Genomic DNA, 22,454 nt, shown 5'->3' on the forward strand with positions numbered 1-22,454 from the left:
TTGAATTTTACAAAAACCGTTAAAAGATCTTTTTCTTGAAATTTGAATGAATAAAATCGTTGAAATTTTAAATTTCATCAAAAACCGTTAAAAAATTTGAATTTTACAAAATTTGTTGAAAATTTCAAATCCTACAAAAACCGTTATTAATTTAAATATTACAAAAGCCGTTAAATTTGAAACTTAGTTAACCACTCCATGCCAGTTAAAGAGTAGCACCAAAAATGCGCTCAAGTCACATCATGATGAACTAAAATTTTCGTAATTTCTTTTTTTGATTGAATAAAAAGATGAATAAGTAAGAAGAAGACATGGTCGTCATGATTTAAAATTGTGTATTTTATTCATTAAAATTGTTTTCTGTGTATTTCATTAAGGATACCAAATACTTTCATTCCATTAATTATTTTAAATAATTTATTCGACCTTTCGGCTAATCCTTGGTTTTATTTTCTCTGATATTTGCCACATTACATCCTCATCGAAGCAGTCTTCAAAACTATCAAAGAATCCTATGATTCTTTCATTCCTTTTGAATGCATAAGAACTGTTGAATAAAAAGAGAATGCAAAAAAAAGAGAAACGAGAAATCGAACTTAATTAGCATAATCCTTCAAAGAATTTTTTATATCCATTCAACTCACCTATTGCGGAATCGTTTCATATTCATGACGATATTATATTGTTGCCAACGTTTGGAGAAATTTATAGAACCGTCCTGTAACAAATCTGGATTTCCGATATGAACAAATGTCAAATCTTGCAGCACCAATCCAATATAAGGTATGCATGGGGACGTTGTCTCACTTAATGCCTGTCGATATGCTCGAAAACTCGAACTCGAATCTATAAGAGCACAATATTCCTTAAGTCCTTCTGTAATGTTCTTCTGCCACTCTAATCTTCTTATCGGGGCCGAGTCTGGAATTAATTAATTAAAATTTGTAATTAAATTGGATATGGCGACTGGCAATCGGAGCTTAATTTCCGAAGTATCATTGCTTTGTCAATATATATCCCGAGCGGCATAGTAGCCATGGCTTCCCTATGGTTGCCTTCTATAAACTAGAGTCATACTCGAGCATTGCCAGGATATTGAGAATTAGAACTAAATTGTTTCATAGTAGACATGCAGGACTAGACGTGCATGCATGCTAGAAATGTATGAAAATAGCCCTTACCTAATGCTGACAGTATAGCTAAATATGAATTATAATTATTAATTTTTCTTAAATGCTTCATTATTTTGATAAATTTCATGACATATTTCTCTCGGTCCTTTGCATCCTGTTGCTTCAAAATCTGAGTTCTTGCCCTAAAAAAGTAAAATTCGAATTCCATAAGAAGCCATTCAATTAGTATTCATGGTATATACAATGTTGCTTACCAAAAAGACAATTTATTAAAATGTGCAGTAAATAGAGTTAAATTTGGCGATTTTTCTTCGCATTGTTGCTGCGACCATAAAAGTACCTCGGGAATTTCTATTTTCTGAAACAACTCTGCATCGAGTATCGTCATTTGTTCAGCTATAAATGAGAATTGTTGAATTTTACATGAACTTTATAATAATAAATAGTTGATATTACCAAGCTCGGTTGATTTCAAATCAAGGAGCGTAGGTGGATTGCTAATTATTGGTAGTGACGATAAATAGCTTTGTGTAGCAGAACGCTTTTGTTTCAGCATCATGGCTTTCTCAATTATTTTAGTTCTTAACAGTTTCGCCATGGGAATTTCACCAGATATAATAAGATCATGGACAAAATTTATAAGTTTTTGCATCAGTATTACAGTTAGGTCAGGTATGCTGTAGGATGATATGGAATTACTTCTATTTATTATTCGATTAATATAATTGTTTTATCTTACGTCAAGTCATTGACTACGCGAACTAATAGAGAGAACGATTCCTTTGCTGCTTTCTGCTTTTGATCATGATTATGGCAAATAAAAAATGAATAGCGATGAGTTAATTTTTCGACTAGATGAAAAGGTTCAATAAAGGTACGAAATGTGCATAAAAATGCTTCACCAAATGCTGTAAAAGAAATTAAAGTAATTAGGATAAAGTCAGTTTATGGCTTGTAATTTTTTATAGCATACCTTCCGATACTTTTTGGACTTTTGTTGCATGGACAATGAGGGCATCGGCATGCCCTCCTTTTATATCTGGACCATCTTCTTCCTCTTTTTTAAAGATAAGATGATCGCCTACTTCTACTTCTTCTATTAAATCAGGGGTTGTCTAGAAAAAGTCATAAAAAAATAAAATCAGCACAAAATATTGCAAAGCATAATGGAATTCCCGTTTTTATGACTAACATGATAAGCATGTAGTACACAAAAACAAAAATTCTTACCTTTGATTTTCTACGTAAAACAACTTCTTCTTTTTCTTGGTGTTTAAGTTCATTGCTAATATTGTTACTGCAAGGCTTTTCCAATTCGTTGTTTAATTCTACTACTTCCGAATTCGTCGTTGGAATTTCTGGTACGAATTCTTCAATTTTAGGACTTAGAGGGGGAGTTGAGGGTGTTCTTGAGTTTAACCGTACTTTCTTTGGTGGGAGTGCTGGTTTTGCTTCTTCTGGTTCACTTGGTATAGGAGGTAATCTGTCAATGGACGTCCATTAGATACATTGTGGACTAAGGATCCAATACAAGCTTATACTCACAAAGGATTAGGTTCATCAAAGAATACTCTTTCTTGACTATTACATTTAGATGACTGAGCGAAAATGTGCATTGAATGCCTTGTAAGCATAAGATTTTGGCTTGACATGTGACTACTATGAGATGCATTGCCAAAAATTTCCATATACGCCATGACTGTAAAAATTGATTAATTGATTGATTTAAATTGATTTTAGTATCTTTTAAGCCTCAATGGCTAATCTAATATTCAGCATAAAATCATAAATGGCAGAAATAAAATGCAAATGTGCAACATGTGTCCTGTATGTGTTTTTTTCAATCTAGTCTCTATTATTTTTTTTATAGATTAATAGTTTTAAAACCAAATTCTCACAAAAAAGTAACTCAGAATTAATGTCAAAAAAAGGCACTAAAAATAAATTTTAGTTAAACTTTTTTTCTTTCGTATTAAAAATAAATGTTTTTCTATGTAAGCTAACACCATCGCAAATAGTTTTCAATTTCATCTCACCTGAATATGCAACACTTTGAAACACTAAGTAGCGTTAGCGGATAATTTTAAATTAAGAAATTTTCAAAAATTGAATACATTTTTTTCTTAAAAGGAATCTAAGTGACCCGTGAGGCACAGTGTGTCGAAAAGGATGAAGCGGGCTTGGCGCAAATGTAAGACTAAGCTAGAACTAATTCTCGAGTTGGGCAAAACAGTCATAAGGGCATCAACTAGAAACTTATTCATCCCTTCCCAAATTTTGACAATATTCATCAAATTACTTGGATTTTCATATGCACATGAGTATGCCCTGACGTCTCTATGACGTCTGTTCTGAGAAAGCAACTCGAGAATGTCAGTTCTTTCCGACCAACACAAATATAGATTCCATATGGAACTAATTTTGTGTCGCTCGGTTTTATCGCCTGCCTTTGTGCCATTCGGGTGAATAATTTACAAAATTTACAGAATAAAGTTGGACATATCCAGCATCATACTTACTATGTTTATTTTTCTTTGGCGGCAATGGTGGTTTTTCATCAGAATTATTACCAATCAATAAGTTTCTTGGTTCAATACAGCTAATATACTTAATTTTGTTATGAATATTTGGATATGATTGCTCAATAAAGTCAAAGTTATTATTTTCATTAGACGACATAACATTCAAAGCACTTGAATTTAGAGATGATGATGCTAAAGATGAATTTGATGAAGATACTGTGGTTGTGACTATTGATTGATTACTTTCTGTACAATCTACATTATCATATACTGATTTATGATGGTCCGAGCGTCTGGTTTTCATCTACAAAAATTATGTTTATTTAAATAAATTGTTAAAGATGATGAATTTGAGTAAGTTTACCGGTAAAGGAGGAGGAAGTTCACTACTAATATTAAATTTCGTTGTACTCATGAGCGAGTTGCTTGATGAGTATGATTCACGTTCTTCCCGAAAACTATGTTCACTGTTAAAATCGTTATCTAAATGCTCAGTTGAATTAATAATTATTTGACGTTGATGCTGCTTCATCACATTAGTTTGTGAATTAATTGACATGGAACCAGAGTCACTTGACGTTCGATATGATGACTTGATTGTTGATTCTTCATTGTATTTGGTCTCGAGAGCACAACTCTCTAGTAGCATTGAACATAAGCTACTTGTACTTGAATTCTTATCAGGCGACTTATCGTTGGGCTTCAAATATTGATCATTATCAAGGTTCAAAAATGAATTATCGACTGAATCTTTTGTTACGGTTGTTAATGTTGTAAATATGCTTCTCTTTGGCGGCAATGGTGGTGCGGAACTCAACTGTCGACTTGGTTTAGGCGGTGGAGATTCTAATATATTTTCATTGCTTTGTGACTTTTTAACATGATGTGTACGATTTAATGATGAATAAAATTGTTGCTTTTCTTCCTTTGGCGTTATATCTGGTAATGAGTTTCTTTGACTTTGTCCAGCAATGTCTACTTCAAAACTTGGCTGTTGATAATTTTTAACTAAATCTAATGATTTCTTTTCATGAACTATTTCAACGAGATTCTGTATATAAAAAGTATAAAGTATGAGAGGGTTGGAAATAACGCGCAATAACTGCAATTTACTTACATTGACACCTTCACGAAGTTGCACAATCAAATCATTTATATTTTGCTTATTTTCAGCAATAAAATCATTTTCTGTTTCACTAATGAGAGCATCATCACATATCTTTATGATTTTCCCCAACGATGACTGTAATTGCTGAATCAATGATAGTATTACACTACTTTTAGCATAGAACTTGTTATTCTTTAATGATGAATTGATATTAGCGATAGTTTCGAGCAATATTGTACCATTGCCCGGCAACATTTCCAATTTATCTTTGTTAATGACATCATTAAAATGAGTTAGTACAGTTTTGGCCTGACGTACGTGATATTCAAGATCATTTGAAAGTTTTGTGTCATCATGAAAAAGATGTTGTTGTGCCTTCTTGTGTTTTGGAGAATTAGGTCTATAGAAATGAGATTGATAAGAATCAGATCAAGTTCAACAATATACTACATACCTAGTAAGTGTACTTGTATTCATAGGTGTTCTCATTTGGGAAATTTTCTCTAAAAAATCGTCTTTAAAAGAACGAATTCTTGCTAATTTTGTGTTTTTCGTTGCATTTTTAGACTCAAATGAATGATTAGAGGTATTAATATCATCGTTGAGAAGAGAAGATGATAACTGAACGTCGTTAAAGGAATTATTAATCCCTAATTCTGTAAAAATATGACAAAAAAAAATGACAACATCAATACTCATCCAGAGTGAGTAGCACATAGAGAGAGATAAGCAAGAAAAAAAAAAAAAGATTTCATATTTCGCAAAATAGTCATCGAATGATGACATCTTATAGCTAAACTTCATCACCTCGTTCATTCATTGTTCACACTTTATTGTAAAACATTATTTTAAAAATATTTAAATATCTTTCAATACTAGAAAAAATTAAATTAAAAAAGAGTTTAGAGTAAATTGAAATAAATTTTTTTAGCACATTAGATTCATGAACGCACTCATTGGATATCTTATTCTCTCATACTTTGCACATTATTTGTGAGAGACATTGAGAGGATGTATCCGATGTTTTTCACAGAGTTTGGTAGATTTTTTTAGCAGCATAAAATTGATTTTCTACAAAAATTGAAAAATAATTTTTTTACATTAAATTAATAACATTAAAGTCATTAGATTAGCTTTAAAATTATATTCATACGGATAAGTTTATGATTCAGATATTTTTATAATCATATTAAGTGATTAAAAGGTGATTATTCATAAAAACATTTTTTTCTTTCTTTCCGAGTCTCTTTTTTGCATTTTTTTTTTTCTTTATTTAATATGAGGACATATAGACACACATTCTGTGAATTTTGTTACTTTTATGACTCATAGTGACTGTTTTAATACATTTTATTAACTATATAGAATCGCATAATATATTATCTGATAATATAGGGCGGTGCCGACTAGAAAGAAAAATCCCTTTATATCATATCTCTTCTTTTCGCTTGCTTCTATTTTTTTTGTAGGGATAATTAAAAATGGCTTGGAGATTTAAGGCTTCCAAATATAAGAACTCTGTGCCAATTGTACCAAAAATAGAGGTATGTATAATTTAAGATGCATCTTATTATAAACATTAATATCATGTCCAATAATAGGAATGTGTTCGAGATATCGTAGTCGGCTCTTATCAAAACTATGGCAATAACATAACAGCTTCCGCTAAATTTATGGCATTTCCCATTGAACATTCCGGTTCAACATTGGCCGTGTTGCCAATTGATGATTCAGGCAGAAAGCCAAAAAATATGCCGGCATTACATGGACACACGGACACTGTAAATGATCTCGCATTCTCACCATTTCATGATAATTTACTAGCGACTGGATCTCAAGACTCATTAGTTAAAATTTGGCACATTCCCGATGATGGACTAAAGGAATCATTGACAAATCCTGAATGCACATTTGCACATAAACAGAAAAAGGTTGAAAATGTTGGATTTCATCCGATTGCTGATTGTCTTTTGTACTCAACTGCTGCCTCAAACATTTCATTATGGGACTTGACAGAAGAGAAGGAGATTTTCACAAATGGTGATCATCCTGAAATTATTCAGAGCTTAAGCTGGAAGGGTGACGGTACCGTATTTGCCACAAACAGTAAAGATAAAATGGTACGAATTGTGGATCCAAGAAGCAATTCACCAATATCAATAGCTGCAAATAGCCATCAGAATATCAAGGATTCACGTGTTGTATGGTTGGGTGATCAACAAAAGATTCTTACAACTGGCTTCGATGCTAACCGCTTACGTCAAGTTATGATTCGTGATCTTCGCAGTTTCTCCACACCTGAGAAAACACTCGAATTAGAGCAATCAACTGGGTATAGGAATTTATAATTGATGCTTTAATTAATAACGCTAATTGATTTTCTATTATTTTTTTCATTAGAATCTTGATTCCATTATATGATCCAGACACCAATATGCTCTTCCTTGCTGGAAAGGGAGACATAACAATATCCTTTTTGGAAGTTACTGACAGAGATCCATATTTGATAGAAGGCATTCGTCATACTGGTGAACAGACCAAGGGTGCCTGTTTCATTCCCAAGAGATCATTGAGAGTTATGGAGGGAGAAGTTAATCGTGTGATGCAGGTAAGCTTGATCCTCCAATCCAGCAAATGAATAGAATAACTGACTTGATTTTCTTCCAGTTAACATCAAACTCAGTCATTCCAATAATGTATCAAGTTCCGCGTAAGTCTTATCGTGATTTTCACAGTGATATTTTCCCCGATACAAATGGATTCAGAAGTGAATTAAATCCGCAAGACTGGATGAGTGGAAAGAACTATGTCTTGCCAAAAATTTCATTGGATCCCGCCAAAACTGATATTGCCGATATGTCGAAAGAAGTGAGTATAAAGTTGTTGATAGTTGCGCATATTCTCTAAGTTATTGTTGATTCCCGCGTAATGCATGACAAGTTTGACGATAGACAAAATTTTTATAAAGGATCAAAATTATATCATGCTTAAAAATATATTTCTAGATGTGTGTAGGAAATTTGGATGAAATAAGAAAAAGTTTAAAAGAAATCGAAAAGCACCAAACAAATGGTCAGCAGGCAAAGCAACATGTTATTATACCGAAAAAAGAAAAGACTCATAACTTTAATGTTGAGACAAAAAGCTCGAATAATGAAACTTCAGAATTTCTCGAAAAATTCAAGGCAGTCAGAATGCAAAAGAATCTCGATAACAAGACTGTTGAAAATGGATCAAAGGTAAAGAATGGCGATCATGATGATCATAAAGTAGATGATGATGACGACGATATAAATAAAAAGGAAATTGTTCCGCCAGTTCCATTGCCACGAAAATCAATTTCGGAACAAAGTAGTTTTGAAGATAACTCCAGTGGTGTACCGAAGCCTAAACCAAGGCAAATCGGCAATTGTACCAATTATAAGGTTTACAGTCACTCCCATTACTATGTTTTCACGATTTTTTTCGTTTTTTTAAGTACGATTTTTTTATGATTTACCATTATGTGACTCATACACAACAACATTCATTTACATAGCAGCTGAATTTTTAATTTTTATACATAGACTTTATATTTATCGCAACATAATTTATCGTTTGAGTTGTACACACTTATGACTAATGATTTTCGTTGATTTTGTTTGACATTTTTGTTTTAATTTTCATTTTTTTTTATTTCAATCGCATGTCAATATTTAAAACTTAAATAACATTCATTTGCGTATTGTTTACAGCCACGCCTTGGACCCAAACCGTTTTCACTTGACTCAACAGACAATACTTTTGATAAAGTTTTTGCTGTCCCACATGTACCCATTGTAAAAGAAGCGAAAGAGCATGAAAAGGAATTGATGAAAGAAAAGATTCAACCGGAAGCGTCCGATGATGTCGAAATTGCTAAAGTAAGTGACATAAATTAAAAATATTGCTGTGACTTCCTATTGACTGTAATTCAAACAATGCCAACAAATTGACAAACATTTGTAAACAAATTGATATTTTGACAAATTTATCTATTTATAATTGCCGAAACAAGTGTTTTAAGTACATCCAACGTTCCTTGCCACTTTTTTAAGTCAAACTACATAGTTAAACTAATAATTTACGGTCAATTTGACATTAAATTTCACAAATTAAAAGCTTTAGTGTGAAACTTAAAAATGGAGGGAATTTTTGTTTTGATGAATTCAAATATTTCTCATTTCAACGGTCAATCTGTCAATTAGACATTCATACTCAATTATTTTGCTGACTATGCATATCAATGGCCTCCTCTATATGGAGTTTGAAGCTAGTTCTATCTCTGACTACTGATTGCCAATTACCAATGTCAAGTGAAATACTGTCTCGTATTCAATTAATTAACACAACTTACATCCTATTTAGGAAAGCGATGTTGAAGATCAAAAGCAAGAAGACTCGCCACCAGTTAGTGAACGTGACAATTTTGCACGTGATGATGAACAACGTAAGAGCATTGCTGATCGTCGCAGAATGTATGAAAATCGTTCTCAAAGTGCAGTTGAAGAGAAGAAGCCGTCTCCAGTTTTGAAACGTCAAGAGTCCGCCAAAACAGATAAAAAAGAATCAAAGAATGAGATCGGAATGAAGCGAACATCAACTGTATTTGGAAAAGTCTCCAAATTTAGACATTTGAAAGGAACAGCTGCACATAAATCATTTCACATTGAGAATTTGAAAAATATTAGCAGACAAATTCCACCAGAATGTGATGTCTTTTATGGTAAATGATTATGCTTTAAAATTCTGATTGACATCATTTTTTTAATTTAAAATTCTGATCACAGCTAATCATGAACGAGTCGCTGTCCCGATATCCGGACAAGGTGGAAAGATTGCAGTTTTTGAATTAAGCAAAACTGGCCGCTTACCAGATGGTGTCATTCCATGTTTAGTCAATGGAAATAGCACTATGGATTATCAGTGGGATCCATTTGATAGCCGAATCCTCGCCGTCGGTTGTGATGATGGACGAGTTAAAATTTGGAATATTCCTGAGGATGGTTTGACTGAGTCAACAAATAATCCAACACAAGAATTTGGAGCTCATGCTGAGAAGATTTCATTCATTAAATTTCATCCATTGGCAAAGAATGTATTGCTCACAGCAAGCTATGATTTGACATTGAAGATTTGGGATTTGAATGACTTATCCGAGAAGATTACTCTTAAAGGACATACAGACCAAATCTACTGTTTCTGTTGGAGTCCATGTGGTAAATACGGTGCAACCGTCTGTCGTGATGGTAAAATCAGAATCTACAATCCACGTAAGTCAAGTAATCCAGTACGTGAAGGTATCGGAGCACCAATCGGAACCAGAGGCAGTCGTATCCAATATGCGCTTAATGGTGAATATTTAGTCGTGACAGGATTTGATAAGTAAGTAAAAATGGCATAAATTGTCTGAATTCACATCTAATTGCCAATTAAATCCCCCCATAGAGTAAGCGAGCGTCAAGTTTATGTGTTCAAAACATCAAATCTGAATGATGCTCTCGGAATGGTATCATTGGATGTATCGCCAGCACTTTTGATTCCTTATTACGATGAGGACAGTTCGACAATATTCTTGACAGGCAAAGGTGACACAACAATCTATACTTATGAAGTAACCGAGGAAGCTCCCTATTTGTGTCCACTTTCACACCATCGTAGTCCAAGTATTCACCAAGGTTTAAGCTTTTTACCAAAGAACCAATGCGACGTTGCCAGCGTAGAATTTGCTAAATGTTATCGACTAACAAACAATTCTATTGAACCTTTAAGCTTCACAGTCCCAAGGATTAAGGTATAAATATTAATTATTGATGTACTTTGATCCAATGACTAACTCTTTAATGTCCACAGATTGATTATTTCCAAGATGATCTATTTCCACCAACACGTATGGTATGGAATCCAACCATGACATCAACTGAGTGGTTTGAACAGAATGATAAACCTGCAGTCAAAGTGAGCTTAAAGCCAAAAGATATGGAACCGCTGTCATCGCTCTCTCGACCAAATGAGTCGAAAATCATTGATATGAAGCCAATTGATGAGACAACATACATGAAACATAGCAATAGCAACAATGGACAAAATTGGACAGAAGAGGAATTGAAATCAAAGCAAGAGGACATTAAGAAGTCAGTTAGTGCACGAGTATCGGTAAACTACACATTGGAGCAAGATGGTATGGAAGGAGTTGATCCTGAAGAATGGGACGAATAAGAATACTTTTGAATGCATACAGACTGCTACTCAATCAACTCAAGTATTGCTTTTCCTATGTGTTTATTAGTATACCTTCAGCTTTTCATCTAATTTATGTATAAAAAACATATATGACAGAATAGTTTACAACATTTTGATATGAACCTAACGCTAGAGTAATCAATCTACTTACAATAACTTTAATCAAATTTCAATTTCTATCTACAAAACTCTCAATACTTTCTAGCTATCAATTCAGAGGTGTAGTCGGGAAGGAAGGTGTTTAGGGAAACCAGGGTTTTCTATCTTGGGATTGGATTCCTAGTCGGAGCAGGGTGTGAAAAGGTATGATACTTCAAACCAGGGTCTGGTATGTCAAACCGATGTCTAGGTTGAAGTCTCATCTGTCAAATGAACTATAGGAGTACATCCTTGCCATACATTACTAATATTCAAGAGTATATCGATATTCTGACCCCTGACCCATAGGTCAATTTACCCTATGCAGATTTTAATTTTGAGCCAACACACCTTCCTTCATACTCACTTAAGCTACGCTCATGTATCAATCAAGGAAAGTCTTTTTCAATCTTTATATCAAAAATTAAGTAATATAATTTAACGTATGAAATGAAATTTAAATGAACTGAAATGAAATGAATGTTTGGTGTGAATTTCAATTTCAAAAAAAGGAAAAAAATCCAAAAACTTAGTAATCTTGACATTCACAAATTTTGTATTAATAATTTTAATTGACGAAAGACTTAAATTTTTTGGCTGTATCTTGCTTTCTACTACTGATCTAATTTAAAATTTCAATGCTCAGACTTTTTTACTTGCTTGAATATGACATATTAATAATAAAAAATATTGCGTATAAGTCGTGTGATATGAACTTATATACATCACAGATTTAAAAGGTTTTTTTATGATGCATTAAAGATTTTGGCATGACATTTCTAGTCATCAAAATATATTTCATACTTTTATAATATTTTCATGAATAAAGGAATTTTTAAATAATATCAATAAAATGAATTAACCCAAAACTGTATGTCTTTTACTTACCTTAATCATGACGTCTTTTGTGGCTGAGAGGTATGTCAGTTGCATTATTACCGATTATCCTTTTTTGAATCTTCCAGGAATTTGCTACACAATTATTTTTCTTAGGTTTACTGTTTGTTTCACTTTAAAATATCATTTAACCTGTTGTATGACTAGTAAACTAGTCACTTGCAAATTAGCACTTCTTAACTGCACAAATTAACATTAGTTGGGGTCGTTCCTAACGTTTTGTAACGTCTTAAATTTCTTGATGTCTAAACCTTCTTTTCACAATTTGTTTAGAAAGTTATATTTTGTTTTTTTAATTATCACATGACCTTATGGATCATTCAGGAATTACGTTCGACTTTTAGGGAGGGTTCAATTGTTTAAAATAAATTTAAACAAAATATTTTTTTAAAACTCAAACAAAGGCTTGTAACGCATTGAATGTGCGTCATTGAGTTTGACTTGATCAATTGTGATTCATAGCCTACCTCAGTTGCCGCCTGAAAATGGCCCTATCGCTTTCCAATTTCCAATACTAAATGCAATACTGTATATCAACAGCTTCCTTGCATGAATTCTTTAAACGTGCGTCATACTGAACATTAACTTCGTTTGATCGTCGGATTTTGACCTATTTAGTCATAAAAGGCGGTATGACGTACTTACAATGCCATGAAAGTACCATGACTTTGCCGTAATTGGTGCAGATTAAAAAAAATAATTTAAAAAAATTTTTACACAAATTTTACAACAACAAAATATTTTCCAAAGGTAACTTTGATTAGAAAAATAAATAAAAAAACCGTTAAATTTTAAAAACAAAGAATTAAGTTTACCAAAAAGTTTATAAACATTTCAAACAATCTAAATAAAAGTCGTTAAGAACGTTTCTAGAAAAAGTAGAAATTTTTTCACATTGCAGCTTATATCAAGTTCCACTCTACACCCCTGATATAAACAAAAGAGAAAAGAGGGAATATAGTTCGTCAGAATTTTTATATTGTGAATAAAATTTAAATTTCTATACACTTTGTGGATGTTTTAACAATTAACTCTGCACAAACACTGTTAATATAATTAAAAACACATTAAGAAATAGTGAAATTAGGCGGTAGAAAGTGAAGAAATTGATGTAAATGTCAAATTAAATACAGAATTGCAAAAATGGCTGACAAATTTAAAAAATAAAAATATTTTGATTTACAAAATACAAAATCTATTAATATCTGTTCTTTTTGCATTAATTTACAAAAATAACTCACTCACAACAGTCTTCAAATATTTACTGGAGCTATGGAAATGGTAAGAAATATTCACGAAAATAAACATTTTATTTTTAAACTTTTCTTTTTCTTTTAATCCATAAATTTTAATGATTCATAATTTATTCTTTTTTAGAAAATGAATTCCAATGAATTGCTCGGAAGTGTTACACAGGATAGTGTTCGAACAAGTGCTCGTGTTATTCAATCCAAGATTATGCGAATGGATCCTGTAATCACTACGCAGACTGAAAAGAAGGAAGAAAAGCCAAATGAAATAAATACAGTAAATCAACCGAAAACTCCCAGTCAATCAAAACACATTCGAATCCAGTGGACAATGAAGGAAAAGAAATGCTTCTTTGATGCACTTAATGAGCACGGACGTGATTTTGAGCAAATTTCACGATTCATCAACCTCAAAATGAAACGAAAGAATCCAACAGAATCGGACTATAAAACTAAGGAGCACGTCCGACAACATTACTATCAATTATTTCAAAAAGCATCAAAATATTTAAAGTTTTCAGACGACGTAAAGAAATTGGCACAAGAACTTTATGTATTAATTAATTATGGGGAAATGAAAAAGAAGCTAATAATGTCATCAGATAAGAGTTTCCTGAAACTTAGAGATCTCGTTTATAGAGGAAGTGTGACTGTTCGTGTTAAGGGAAAGAATATTAAAATTAAGACACCATCATGTCGAGCCTTAAAGAAGCTTAATCAATTAGAAGGAAATAATATAGAGGATATCCAGTTGCCACAACGTATTGATGTCATTGTTCGTCCTTCAAATCAAGAATCATGGGCATATGTCCAGCGATTAGCACAAAATCCACGTATTAAAGTTTCACTTCCACTACAAAAGAGAATATCCTGTCTACTACAGACATTAGAGCAAAAATGGCGACCTCAAGATGTAAGATTACATGAGAAATACGTAGTAAAAATTATTCAACAGAATAGTCGCCAAAAATTGAGTGACGAGATTATTGCACAGTCCGAAGAAGATGCAAAATTCTTAAAGGGCAAAGAACCTCGACTTTATTTTTATCCCCCTGAAAATTGTAAAATCTTTCGACCCATGATTCAGCTAAATGAATTTTTAAGTAGTTACAGTCTATGCTTGAATTCATACGAGGTCAGAATTGGTGCCCGAAAGCGAGGAGAGGAGATTTGCATGGAGAAAAATTCTCACCTTAAAGACATATCGAAAAATTCAGCGAAACGAATACGTAATGATAGCTTCTCAGAGAAGATTAATGCTGTATCGGATGCGAGGAAAATGAAGCCAGATGAACAGAATGTTGATGATTTGGGTATAATTTATGAGCATAAGAGTAATGATTCAAATGATCTGAATGAGATTAAGAAAAGGGATGGAAGCAATGTTATTAAAGTAAGTGATATATCAAATGAGATTGAAAAGCCTGAGGCAGTCATTGATGAGAAGAAGGATTCACCTGATATTGAAACAAATAAGGCCTTATCAACTAAAAATGAAAATTGCAATGTAGTATCTACAAAACCTAACAAAAAGTCAATGCTGTGTGCTTCAAAGAATCCTAAAGAATACTCATTTAAGCCATTAATTAACGAGGATACAATTAAGAAAATTCGTCAAGGCTGGAACGTTGAGAATGCAAGTGACCTCACGATCGGTGATCTTTATTTAATGTATGGTTCAGACTCGAAATTATTTATTGAATATAAGTGGCATGATCCAGAAAATTCCTCTAACACATCTAACGGCATATCCTCATCTGAACAGATTAAAGTTGAGCCCAATAATATTGGTAGTAAATTAAAGCACTTAATGATGGTCGCAAGTCTAATTGAAAAACCAAATGGAGTTGCAATGCTCAATAATCGTAATTTAGAGAAGAATTTAGTCGACACCAAGGAATTTGGTGAAAGTAGTAATACATTCAAAACTCCGTCCTTTGATACATTTATGCGACCAAATATGAATCCGCGATTAAAACCACATCAATCGAAATGGTGGCGAAATCAGCATTATCGATATCGACCAGACAGCATAAATGGAAATTATTTTAAAAATAATAATAATAATCACAACCATGTTGTACGAAATTTATATCAAACGCCTACGACGCAATTAAATGACTTGCAAAAGTCAACGACGGATGAAGAATCGAGAAGTAGTCCTGTAGATGAAGTTACTAAAATCCTAGAAGACAAAATACAATTTATGTCATCAAAGCAATCACAAGTACAAAATTTCTCAGAGAGTTCTCGATCTAGTATAAAAAGTTTATTAGAGACTTTATCAGGAAGTTCAAACAGAACAAATTATGATTATGGTAAGTATTTAATGTTTGATAATTATTTTTTTTTTCATACGTAGCTCATTTTACATTGTTGTTATCTATCTATCTATCAAGCAGATTTGAGATTTTGGGACCATGAGAATGAGAGAGTATCAGAGGACTTTGACAATATATCTCTAAGCAGCCTTTTAGGACATCTCGATTCATTTTATGGTAACAAGAGTCAAGGTGCAACCGATACAGATGAAAACTTGTAATTTCTCGTTAATCCTTTATTGTATCTAAATAAATTATACTTAAGATATTAAAGAATATTTAAATCACTTGTATTTTATTTCCAAACTTTTAACGGATTTTTGAAATTCATAACTTAACGAAAATTTTAAATTTGAATTTTTGAATTTAACGAAACTTTTTCAAATTCATCGAAAAGTTCAATTTTCAAATTTTGAATTTCGGCTATTTTCTGAAGTTCAAAAATTCATTTTATTCAAATTTTAAAAATACGTTAAATTTTTAATTTTTGTTAAAAATTAGCATTAAAATTCAGCGTTTTTTTCTGCTATCAGGAATTTTTCATTTTATTTCGCATAAAAATTAATTAGTACATTCTCATATATATTTTTGTGCAAAATAAATTAAGCTTATAAAATCGCATTTTTCATTTTTAATAGAGTTTTTCTTTCTAAAATCATTTGAGACAATCTTTAATAATACTTTAAAATTTTTTAATCTAAGATTAATAAATTTCAAATGCATTTCCGTTGCTTTCTTTTTTATCTAATAATAAAAGAAAATAACTAGTTTTTTAGTAACAAACAGAAGGAAATAATGTTTAATTTTGAGCTCAAGTTTATAGGATGTATATAACTATTAAACTTGCGTTACACGAAAAAAGGTGAAATCTTATTATTAAAATAACATTACTTAGCATTTATCCGTAAACATCAAATAAGCATACAAAAAAAGTGGTATGAGTAGTTAAAAAAGAACTGACAAAGGCAGAAAAATATTAGTTTTAAAGTCACAATATTATTTTTTAAAGATTTTATAACAACAGTAAATTTGCAACAAGTGCTTCATATATGTATTTTTTGGTCATCTAGTATCTATGGTATGAGCCTCACCAAAAGTAATTTGCTTTAATATTGACTAATATTGCTTTGGAAGAAGAAGTACGGGTGGACATATTTTAACTCAAATATTCGGTTCTTCATCAGATCGTCTATCTGATTTCTTATCATCAGAATCTTCGTCATCGCACCCATCTTCATCATGATCGTGAGTTACGCTTTGTGGTGTCAATGGTCTTACATGTACAAGATTATCCGAAAATGGCTGTGAATATGAAAAATTGTTAGTTAATTTCATGCCAAGGATTGTCTGCAACTACTTACTTTCAGATCAGCACCCTTCTTATGACCAAGAACACGTCCTCTTGTCAAAATTCCAGCTGTATCATCAATCTTAAATCTTTGTTGATGTTCAACAGTACTTTCATGAGGAAGTTGCATTGCTGGAGCTCTAAACATATAACTGAATGGATAGAACTCTAAATTCAAGAAGGTTGCAGCGTAAATATCAGCATATCTAATTAATTGAGAAGCAAAAAATGTTTGTCTAGATCCAGATCTAAATAATGAGCCAAACATTCCGTAGCTCATATCCATTTCATGTGTAACTTCACGAATCTTATTTCTAAGTGTTGATATATCAGGTTTTTCCTTTGTGCTTGAATCCAAGTGTCTATAGAAGAAAACAAATATTATTTTTATTGCATTTAATGACTGAATTTGATCAGAATTGAATAATTGGACTCACTTATAAATTTCTCCTAATTTAACATCTAATTGTTGTAATTCGTAAAATAATTGGCATTTATCTGTCCATACATGTAACTCATCATGTAATTCAGGCACAACTAAGAACGTTCTCCAACCACGCTTCTTCTTACTCTTCAAAACATCACCAAAAATGTGATCTCCAATGTATAAAATATCCTTTCCTTTAGCTCCAATAATCGACGTAAAAACATCACAAGAACCGCCTGAATAAATATGACCTTCTTGGAATCTGATGAATATAAATTGAATAAGATGATAAACAATGTGAATTATCAAAATCGGAATTTTTTATGGCGAGTATATCAGTAAGGCTTTTTGGGGGTAAAAATCTCATTAATGAACGGGTCTTGATCCTTTAAGCTGAGATTAAATATTTATTTCTCGATTAAATATTGTAATACTTGCTACTGAGCTTGAAAGGTTGTTGTATGCTTTCAAGCATTAAAACCTTTGTTAGGTTTGGAAATGACCGTTAAAAATTAATTGATCCTTACCTTCCCAAATAAGTGCCCATTTTCAGCTTTTCAGTTTTCATATCGACTTGTCTAAAGATCGTTCCTTCACCGAAGAACAAAGGCTTTCTAGCGTCAACAACAATAATATCAAAATAAGTTCTCCAATTTTTCCAGTCCTTTTGTGACTCGCCTAAACCGACGGGTCGCTGCTCAAAGTCAAATAAAAATGTCATAATTTTGTTTGTAAAATTGTAGTCCGAATTAGTTAACAGAAAGACTTTGATTCCTGCTTCACGGATTCGATGTAATAATAACGGCAATCGTGGATCTTTTTTAACGTAATGATCAAGGTTCTCTACAGTCTTTGATTTTAAATCTCCATGCAAATGTACCTGTGTACGGCAATAAAAAATATGAAAAAATTGGCAATTAAATCTAGTTATTACTTAATTATCCGACAAATTTAATTACCCAATCAACGGCACTGCGAACGTCTTGAAATATTGATCTGAAAGACATGAATAATTCGCCAATTTTCACACCAGTCTTTTCGCGCTGATATTTTGGTGAATTTGTGAAGAAATCGACAAGGCAAGCAAGCAGATAAGTTTCTGGAAGATTAAATAATGTATTGAGGACGTAAACGCGAGACTCATCCAGCTGAAGAAACTTGTTTGGATATAGGTCATAAATTGAATGAGGCTTTAGAAATTCAAATCCATGTACACAAACGAGTATGTTGCCATAGGCATCAACCTTCAACAAATTTCCGAAATGCGTATCTGTTATAAATGAAGGAAATAAAAATTAGTTATAATTCAATAATATTCATGCATGCAATAGTTAAATTACCAAACCACAGGCCACGAATCGGGAAGCTATTATCATATTCAAATTCAAGTATCTCTTCAGGATATCCAACGTCAACTAATCGTTGTTTAATTAAATTAAATCCTAACTGCTCATATTGTGGAGATTTGTAGTCTGCCAATGTATAATCCATGTCGAGTCCTATCCATTTTATTTTCTCCAAATGCAATGATCGATTAACAAAAATTCTGTACGGAAAGAAATAAGAGATATTGATCTATGTAATGTAAATCTACGATGTTGTTAAGCAATAAAAAGTGTCATTAGGGAATCTACTGACTGACACTATAAAAAAATAAGAAGAAGCACGACTTTTGATTATTCTTATTTATAGCTGACTTTTTATCAGGTATTAATCTAATGGAACTCCTTTCGAGTTCAAAAGTTCAGACTTTCTCGTATCATCAAACATTTGACGAGTGTTTATTATTATTGCTGTATTTTTTTACTATGATATGATACGAATGTGCTGATTCAATTCACACGTTTTTTATTTTTATTATTTTTGTTGCTGTAAATTTCCGAATGGAATATTTGAGGAATTACAATTTTGTGTTGAATATTTCCTTATCTATTTGTAAGTTTTTTTTTGGCACATTGATGTGGATTAATTTGTGAACAAATTAAAGGGGGAACTGAATTAATAAATGTCAAATTGTACAGCGATTCGTAAAGATATGGGAATTGTGTTTTGGATTAATCCAAATCTAAAATTTACATACTTTTAGAATTCCTCTTTTCATGACATAAATATTTACTTTAACAAATTGTACAATTTATGTTACCCGAATATAGAGCAGTAAACAGAATGACGAGTACAGTGAAAAACAGCCCTAGTCTGTTTCTCTGGGATGGAACCTAGAACTAGGAAAAGGTGCATTTTTCAATTTTGCCACGTGACATTCTTAGGTTCATACATTATTCTAAATGGACAATATTGTCCAAATCAACCCACATCATGAGCAGTTTCAATCGTGGCATATCACCATAATTTTAGACAATACAGATTTATTCTAAAGATAGCTTCTAGAAGCTTTTATTTCTATTAGACTCAAATCCTAATAGACTTGCTCCAATTAAAATCCAACAAGAATCCCATGTAACTCGAATAATAATCAAAAATTATTCAACCGAATCCACATTAGTGAAGCAGTACCGCATAAAAATGCATCAAATGAATGAAATTCAAGAATTCTAATTAATTTTTTCCCTGATTTATTTAGGTATTTTGTGGAATAAAAGCTTCAAAAAATGTATATGCACGAGAAAAGAAGACATGTTTCTGAGTCGCAAAAAAAAAAAAAAAATTTGATCAGAATTTTAGGGTGTGAAATTGGATGTCCCTTGTTGTTTTGATAGAAAATTGTCTACACATCTGATTATAATTTGTTTAGATGCTATCATGTTTACACATCGGGAAAAAAACATAATGTAAAGAGAAACAAACACAGCAAATCAGCTGTACGAAATATCTGAGTGCATTGCATTTTACGAAAGAAAAAAAAAGAAGAAAAACATTTACAGCGACTTGCCTTAATAGAGACAAAGGAACAATAATAAAAATATATAACAAAAAAATTTCAAGTTCGCATAAAAAATAAATATGAGAACAAAAAAATGAAAACAAAATCCTTGTGATTATCAGGTTGTTTTGCTCTGTTAACTGACTGAGATTTCCTTACAAAAATATTATGATGCACAAGATGACTTTTTATAAAATAATAATAATTACATTCATAAACTTGATTTATTTCATAATATGTAATTAATTAAAAATAATAAACTCGATTAATACCTCTTGTCAGTTTCACGTTTGGCTGGCATTTCAAAGAAAGGTATTTCATAAAAACTGTCACATGTAATGCTAATTTCACTATCATTTTGGGACAGTGAATGAGAATTAACGAAATCACTTTTAATAGTTTTTTTGCTTTTTGTTGATTCCACTACTTGAGACATTGTAGGAAGCGAGTAAATAGTAAAAATATTTTTAACAACTTAAGTCAAACTACTGCATGTACAAACTAAATGTTCACTACTGATGATGACTGCAATTCGATTTTTTTCTTTATAAAACTCACAAAATACTGAGAATATCTCTCTTATTTATGTTTGATTTCGCTCACGATTGGGGATTATGCTCACTATTTTCTCATTGAAACTTAACACGGAGAGAATCAAATTGAAAATCATTCCTTTTTGTTCGGCACTTTTGGGGATCTTTTTAATTAAAATATAATAATTTTGTTAATTAAATTACTTACCGTTGATATGCTTTTCTGTAATATTTATTGTCCGGTGAAGGCAAGTCCATGGCAACAGTCTAAATAAATAATTAAACTTGAAAAATTAAGAAGAAAATTCTTTGTCTGATAGATTTTCATGTTTTTCATTGAGATTCTTCACTAAATTGAATGAAATGACAATGCCAATTGGATGATCTTTATGTTTTATGATTCACTAAATATGCTAACTTATTTTAAAACTTACTTTTTAATTAATTTATGAATATTGAGCAGACAGGAAAATTATTTGGAAAAATTTTCTCACAGAAATGTGGATTTTAAAATTTTTTTGACCGTTAGAAGAATTGATTTGTGAAACTTCCAGAAGAACTTGCGCAAAATTAATTCATGCACAATCTGCATAAAACTCGCTATCCAGGCATTTAAATTGAAAGTAATTCTATCCATTTGATTTACTGTTATGTGTATACATCAATAAATTCAATTAAATCAAATGTATTCATTGAAAAGCCTTAACATAGACCTGCTATTGGCGCTATTGCTTATTGCCATATTCATTTGACTATTCAAAATAAAAACTATATGTGGAAATGATTAGTAGACTCATGCGTCATGTTAACCGCATATCATTTGTTTATATTTTTCTATAAATGCACTTAATCTTATCTCTGTTGTCTTCAACTTCAATATTTTTGATAAAAATCTATACTTTTTCAGACTGAAGTGCATTTTTGTTAATAAGTGTGGCTCACTGAAGCTTTAAATGTTCATTCGCTCGATTTGAACTTGATTTTACAGCTGTAAATACTCATAAACAAATGATAAGCTCATGGTCCACGGAAAATAAACATCATATAAATATGTCAAAACATGAAAATCCATAAAAATTAAAAATATATAAAAACACCTTCAGTTGTCTACGCAAAACAAGACACGATGCTACAAGCTGCTTTCTCGCGATCTTGAAAATCATCTTTATGTAATTTAATAATCTCAAAAAATTCACAATTGAATTAAATTATTAAAATTGAAATGTATACTATGTTTATAATGCAAAGTACTTGATTTCAGTTAGCAACACTTTTTCCTGTGTGACATATAATATGCGTAGCTAACGATCACATTAAATTTAATAAATTTACGCATATGTCATCGATTTATATTAATAAGCAACAAATTTGTATGTATGGAGTCTGAAAATGCGGAAAATTCTATTTTTAAGTCAGGTCAAATGTTTGTTTTTCGGAAGGATTTTTGGATGTGAAATGAGAATATTTTGATTGGAACCAGATATCGTCAAATGGGAATTGCGGTATGCCAATTAACAAACATTAATACTCCAATCTGTAATTGATATGTGAGAACGAGCACCAAAATCGAGATATGACCAGGCAAGCACACTCGCTTATCACTAAAGACCCTTCAAAATTTATCAAGTTTATCGA

General features: G+C 31.7%; 4 protein-coding genes across 13 annotated transcripts; 2 read left to right on the top strand and 2 right to left on the bottom strand.

Annotated features, from left to right (window-relative positions):
* Window positions 1-318: 318 nt before the first annotated feature.
* Window positions 319-12,294, bottom strand: C3G (C3G guanyl-nucleotide exchange factor). Of its 3 annotated transcripts, none has more exons than XM_070645655.1 (15): window positions 12,051-12,294; window positions 5,218-5,419; window positions 4,773-5,163; window positions 4,020-4,706; window positions 3,653-3,959; window positions 3,170-3,193; window positions 2,679-2,832; window positions 2,364-2,616; window positions 2,107-2,248; window positions 1,873-2,041; window positions 1,590-1,810; window positions 1,388-1,529; window positions 1,182-1,315; window positions 645-921; window positions 319-547 (listed from the first exon to the last, which is right to left on the bottom strand). In XM_070645655.1, the coding sequence occupies exons 2-15, from the start codon at window positions 5,250-5,252 to the stop codon at window positions 418-420; spliced, it is 3,066 nt and encodes a 1,021-aa protein (XP_070501756.1). In that variant the 5' UTR covers window positions 5,253-5,419; window positions 12,051-12,294; the 3' UTR covers window positions 319-417. The 3 variants fall into 3 exon arrangements, with proteins under 3 accessions (XP_070501756.1, XP_070501754.1, XP_070501755.1); XM_070645653.1 differs by lacking the exon at window positions 12,051-12,294 and adding an exon at window positions 5,571-5,718; XM_070645654.1 differs by lacking the exons at window positions 3,170-3,193; window positions 12,051-12,294 and adding an exon at window positions 5,571-5,718.
* On the top strand, window positions 5,806-11,976 carry pod1 (coronin pod1). 3 transcript variants are annotated; one of them, XM_070645649.1, is made up of 11 exons: window positions 5,806-5,967; window positions 6,233-6,307; window positions 6,365-7,095; window positions 7,164-7,371; window positions 7,431-7,631; window positions 7,769-8,188; window positions 8,498-8,665; window positions 9,150-9,507; window positions 9,572-10,166; window positions 10,230-10,575; window positions 10,635-11,976. In XM_070645649.1, exons 2-11 carry the CDS (start codon window positions 6,245-6,247, stop codon window positions 10,998-11,000), a joined length of 3,456 nt encoding a protein of 1,151 aa, XP_070501750.1. In that variant the 5' UTR covers window positions 5,806-5,967; window positions 6,233-6,244; the 3' UTR covers window positions 11,001-11,976. The 3 variants fall into 3 exon arrangements, with proteins under 3 accessions (XP_070501750.1, XP_070501751.1, XP_070501753.1); XM_070645650.1 differs by having other exon boundaries at window positions 5,807-5,967; window positions 7,769-8,002; window positions 10,635-11,973; XM_070645652.1 differs by lacking the exon at window positions 7,769-8,188 and having other exon boundaries at window positions 5,808-5,967; window positions 10,635-11,970.
* Window positions 12,295-12,987: 693 nt separating the features above from the next.
* Window positions 12,988-15,914, top strand: crm (cramped chromatin regulator). 2 transcript variants are annotated; one of them, XM_070645656.1, is made up of 3 exons: window positions 12,988-13,340; window positions 13,437-15,627; window positions 15,709-15,914. In XM_070645656.1, the coding sequence occupies exons 1-3, from the start codon at window positions 13,332-13,334 to the stop codon at window positions 15,849-15,851; spliced, it is 2,343 nt and encodes a 780-aa protein (XP_070501757.1). In that variant the 5' UTR covers window positions 12,988-13,331; the 3' UTR covers window positions 15,852-15,914. The 2 variants fall into 2 exon arrangements, with proteins under 2 accessions (XP_070501757.1, XP_070501758.1); XM_070645657.1 differs by having other exon boundaries at window positions 12,989-13,340; window positions 15,712-15,914.
* Nt5b (5' nucleotidase B) lies at window positions 15,557-21,997 on the bottom strand. Of its 5 annotated transcripts, none has more exons than XR_011544786.1 (8): window positions 20,559-20,809; window positions 18,746-18,951; window positions 18,365-18,675; window positions 17,933-18,285; window positions 17,416-17,667; window positions 16,992-17,340; window positions 16,722-16,932; window positions 15,557-15,875 (listed from the first exon to the last, which is right to left on the bottom strand). XR_011544786.1 is itself a non-coding variant. In XM_070645659.1 (8 exons), exons 1-8 carry the CDS (start codon window positions 21,980-21,982, stop codon window positions 16,792-16,794), a joined length of 1,737 nt encoding a protein of 578 aa, XP_070501760.1. In that variant the 5' UTR covers window positions 21,983-21,997; the 3' UTR covers window positions 16,458-16,791. The 5 variants fall into 5 exon arrangements, 3 of the variants coding, with proteins under 3 accessions (XP_070501760.1, XP_070501761.1, XP_070501759.1); XR_011544785.1 differs by having other exon boundaries at window positions 15,557-15,889; XM_070645659.1 differs by lacking the exons at window positions 15,557-15,875; window positions 20,559-20,809 and adding exons at window positions 21,028-21,086; window positions 21,917-21,997 and having other exon boundaries at window positions 16,458-16,932.
* Window positions 21,998-22,454: the final 457 nt, after the last annotated feature.

The sequence above is a fragment of the Chironomus tepperi genome, unplaced genomic scaffold (genome assembly GCF_022539635.2).
Source record: "Chironomus tepperi strain 1889 unplaced genomic scaffold, CSIRO-AGI_Ctep_v1 contig_354, whole genome shotgun sequence".
NCBI lineage: Eukaryota > Metazoa > Arthropoda > Insecta > Diptera > Chironomidae > Chironomus > Chironomus tepperi.

What these genes read in the sequence shown, in the direction of transcription:
- C3G (XM_070645653.1), bottom strand. An exon ending in TTTTACGTAGAAAATCAAAG is followed by an intron (nt 2,249 to 2,363) that starts GTAAGAATTTTT and finishes GACTTTTTCTAG; the next exon opens with ACAACCCCTGATTTAATAGA. An exon ending in ATGAAACGATTCCGCAATAG is followed by an intron (nt 548 to 644) that starts GTGAGTTGAATG and finishes TTTATTCAACAG; the next exon opens with TTCTTATGCATTCAAAAGGA.
- pod1 (XM_070645649.1), top strand. Translation starts at nt 6,245, where the DNA reads ATGGCTTGGAGATTTAAGGCTTCCAAATATAAGAACTCTGTGCCAATT. An exon ending in GAATTAGAGCAATCAACTGG is followed by an intron (nt 7,096 to 7,163) that starts GTATAGGAATTT and finishes TTTTTTCATTAG; the next exon opens with AATCTTGATTCCATTATATG. An exon ending in GCAATTGTACCAATTATAAG is followed by an intron (nt 8,189 to 8,497) that starts GTTTACAGTCAC and finishes TATTGTTTACAG; the next exon opens with CCACGCCTTGGACCCAAACC.
- crm (XM_070645656.1), top strand. An exon ending in CAGAACAAATTATGATTATG is followed by an intron (nt 15,628 to 15,708) that starts GTAAGTATTTAA and finishes CTATCTATCAAG; the next exon opens with CAGATTTGAGATTTTGGGAC.
- Nt5b (XM_070645658.1), bottom strand. Translation starts at nt 20,722, where the DNA reads ATGTCTCAAGTAGTGGAATCAACAAAAAGCAAAAAAACTATTAAAAGT. An exon ending in AAATTAGGAGAAATTTATAA is followed by an intron (nt 17,341 to 17,415) that starts GTGAGTCCAATT and finishes TTTCTTCTATAG; the next exon opens with ACACTTGGATTCAAGCACAA. An exon ending in AGAAGGGTGCTGATCTGAAA is followed by an intron (nt 16,933 to 16,991) that starts GTAAGTAGTTGC and finishes TCATATTCACAG; the next exon opens with CCATTTTCGGATAATCTTGT.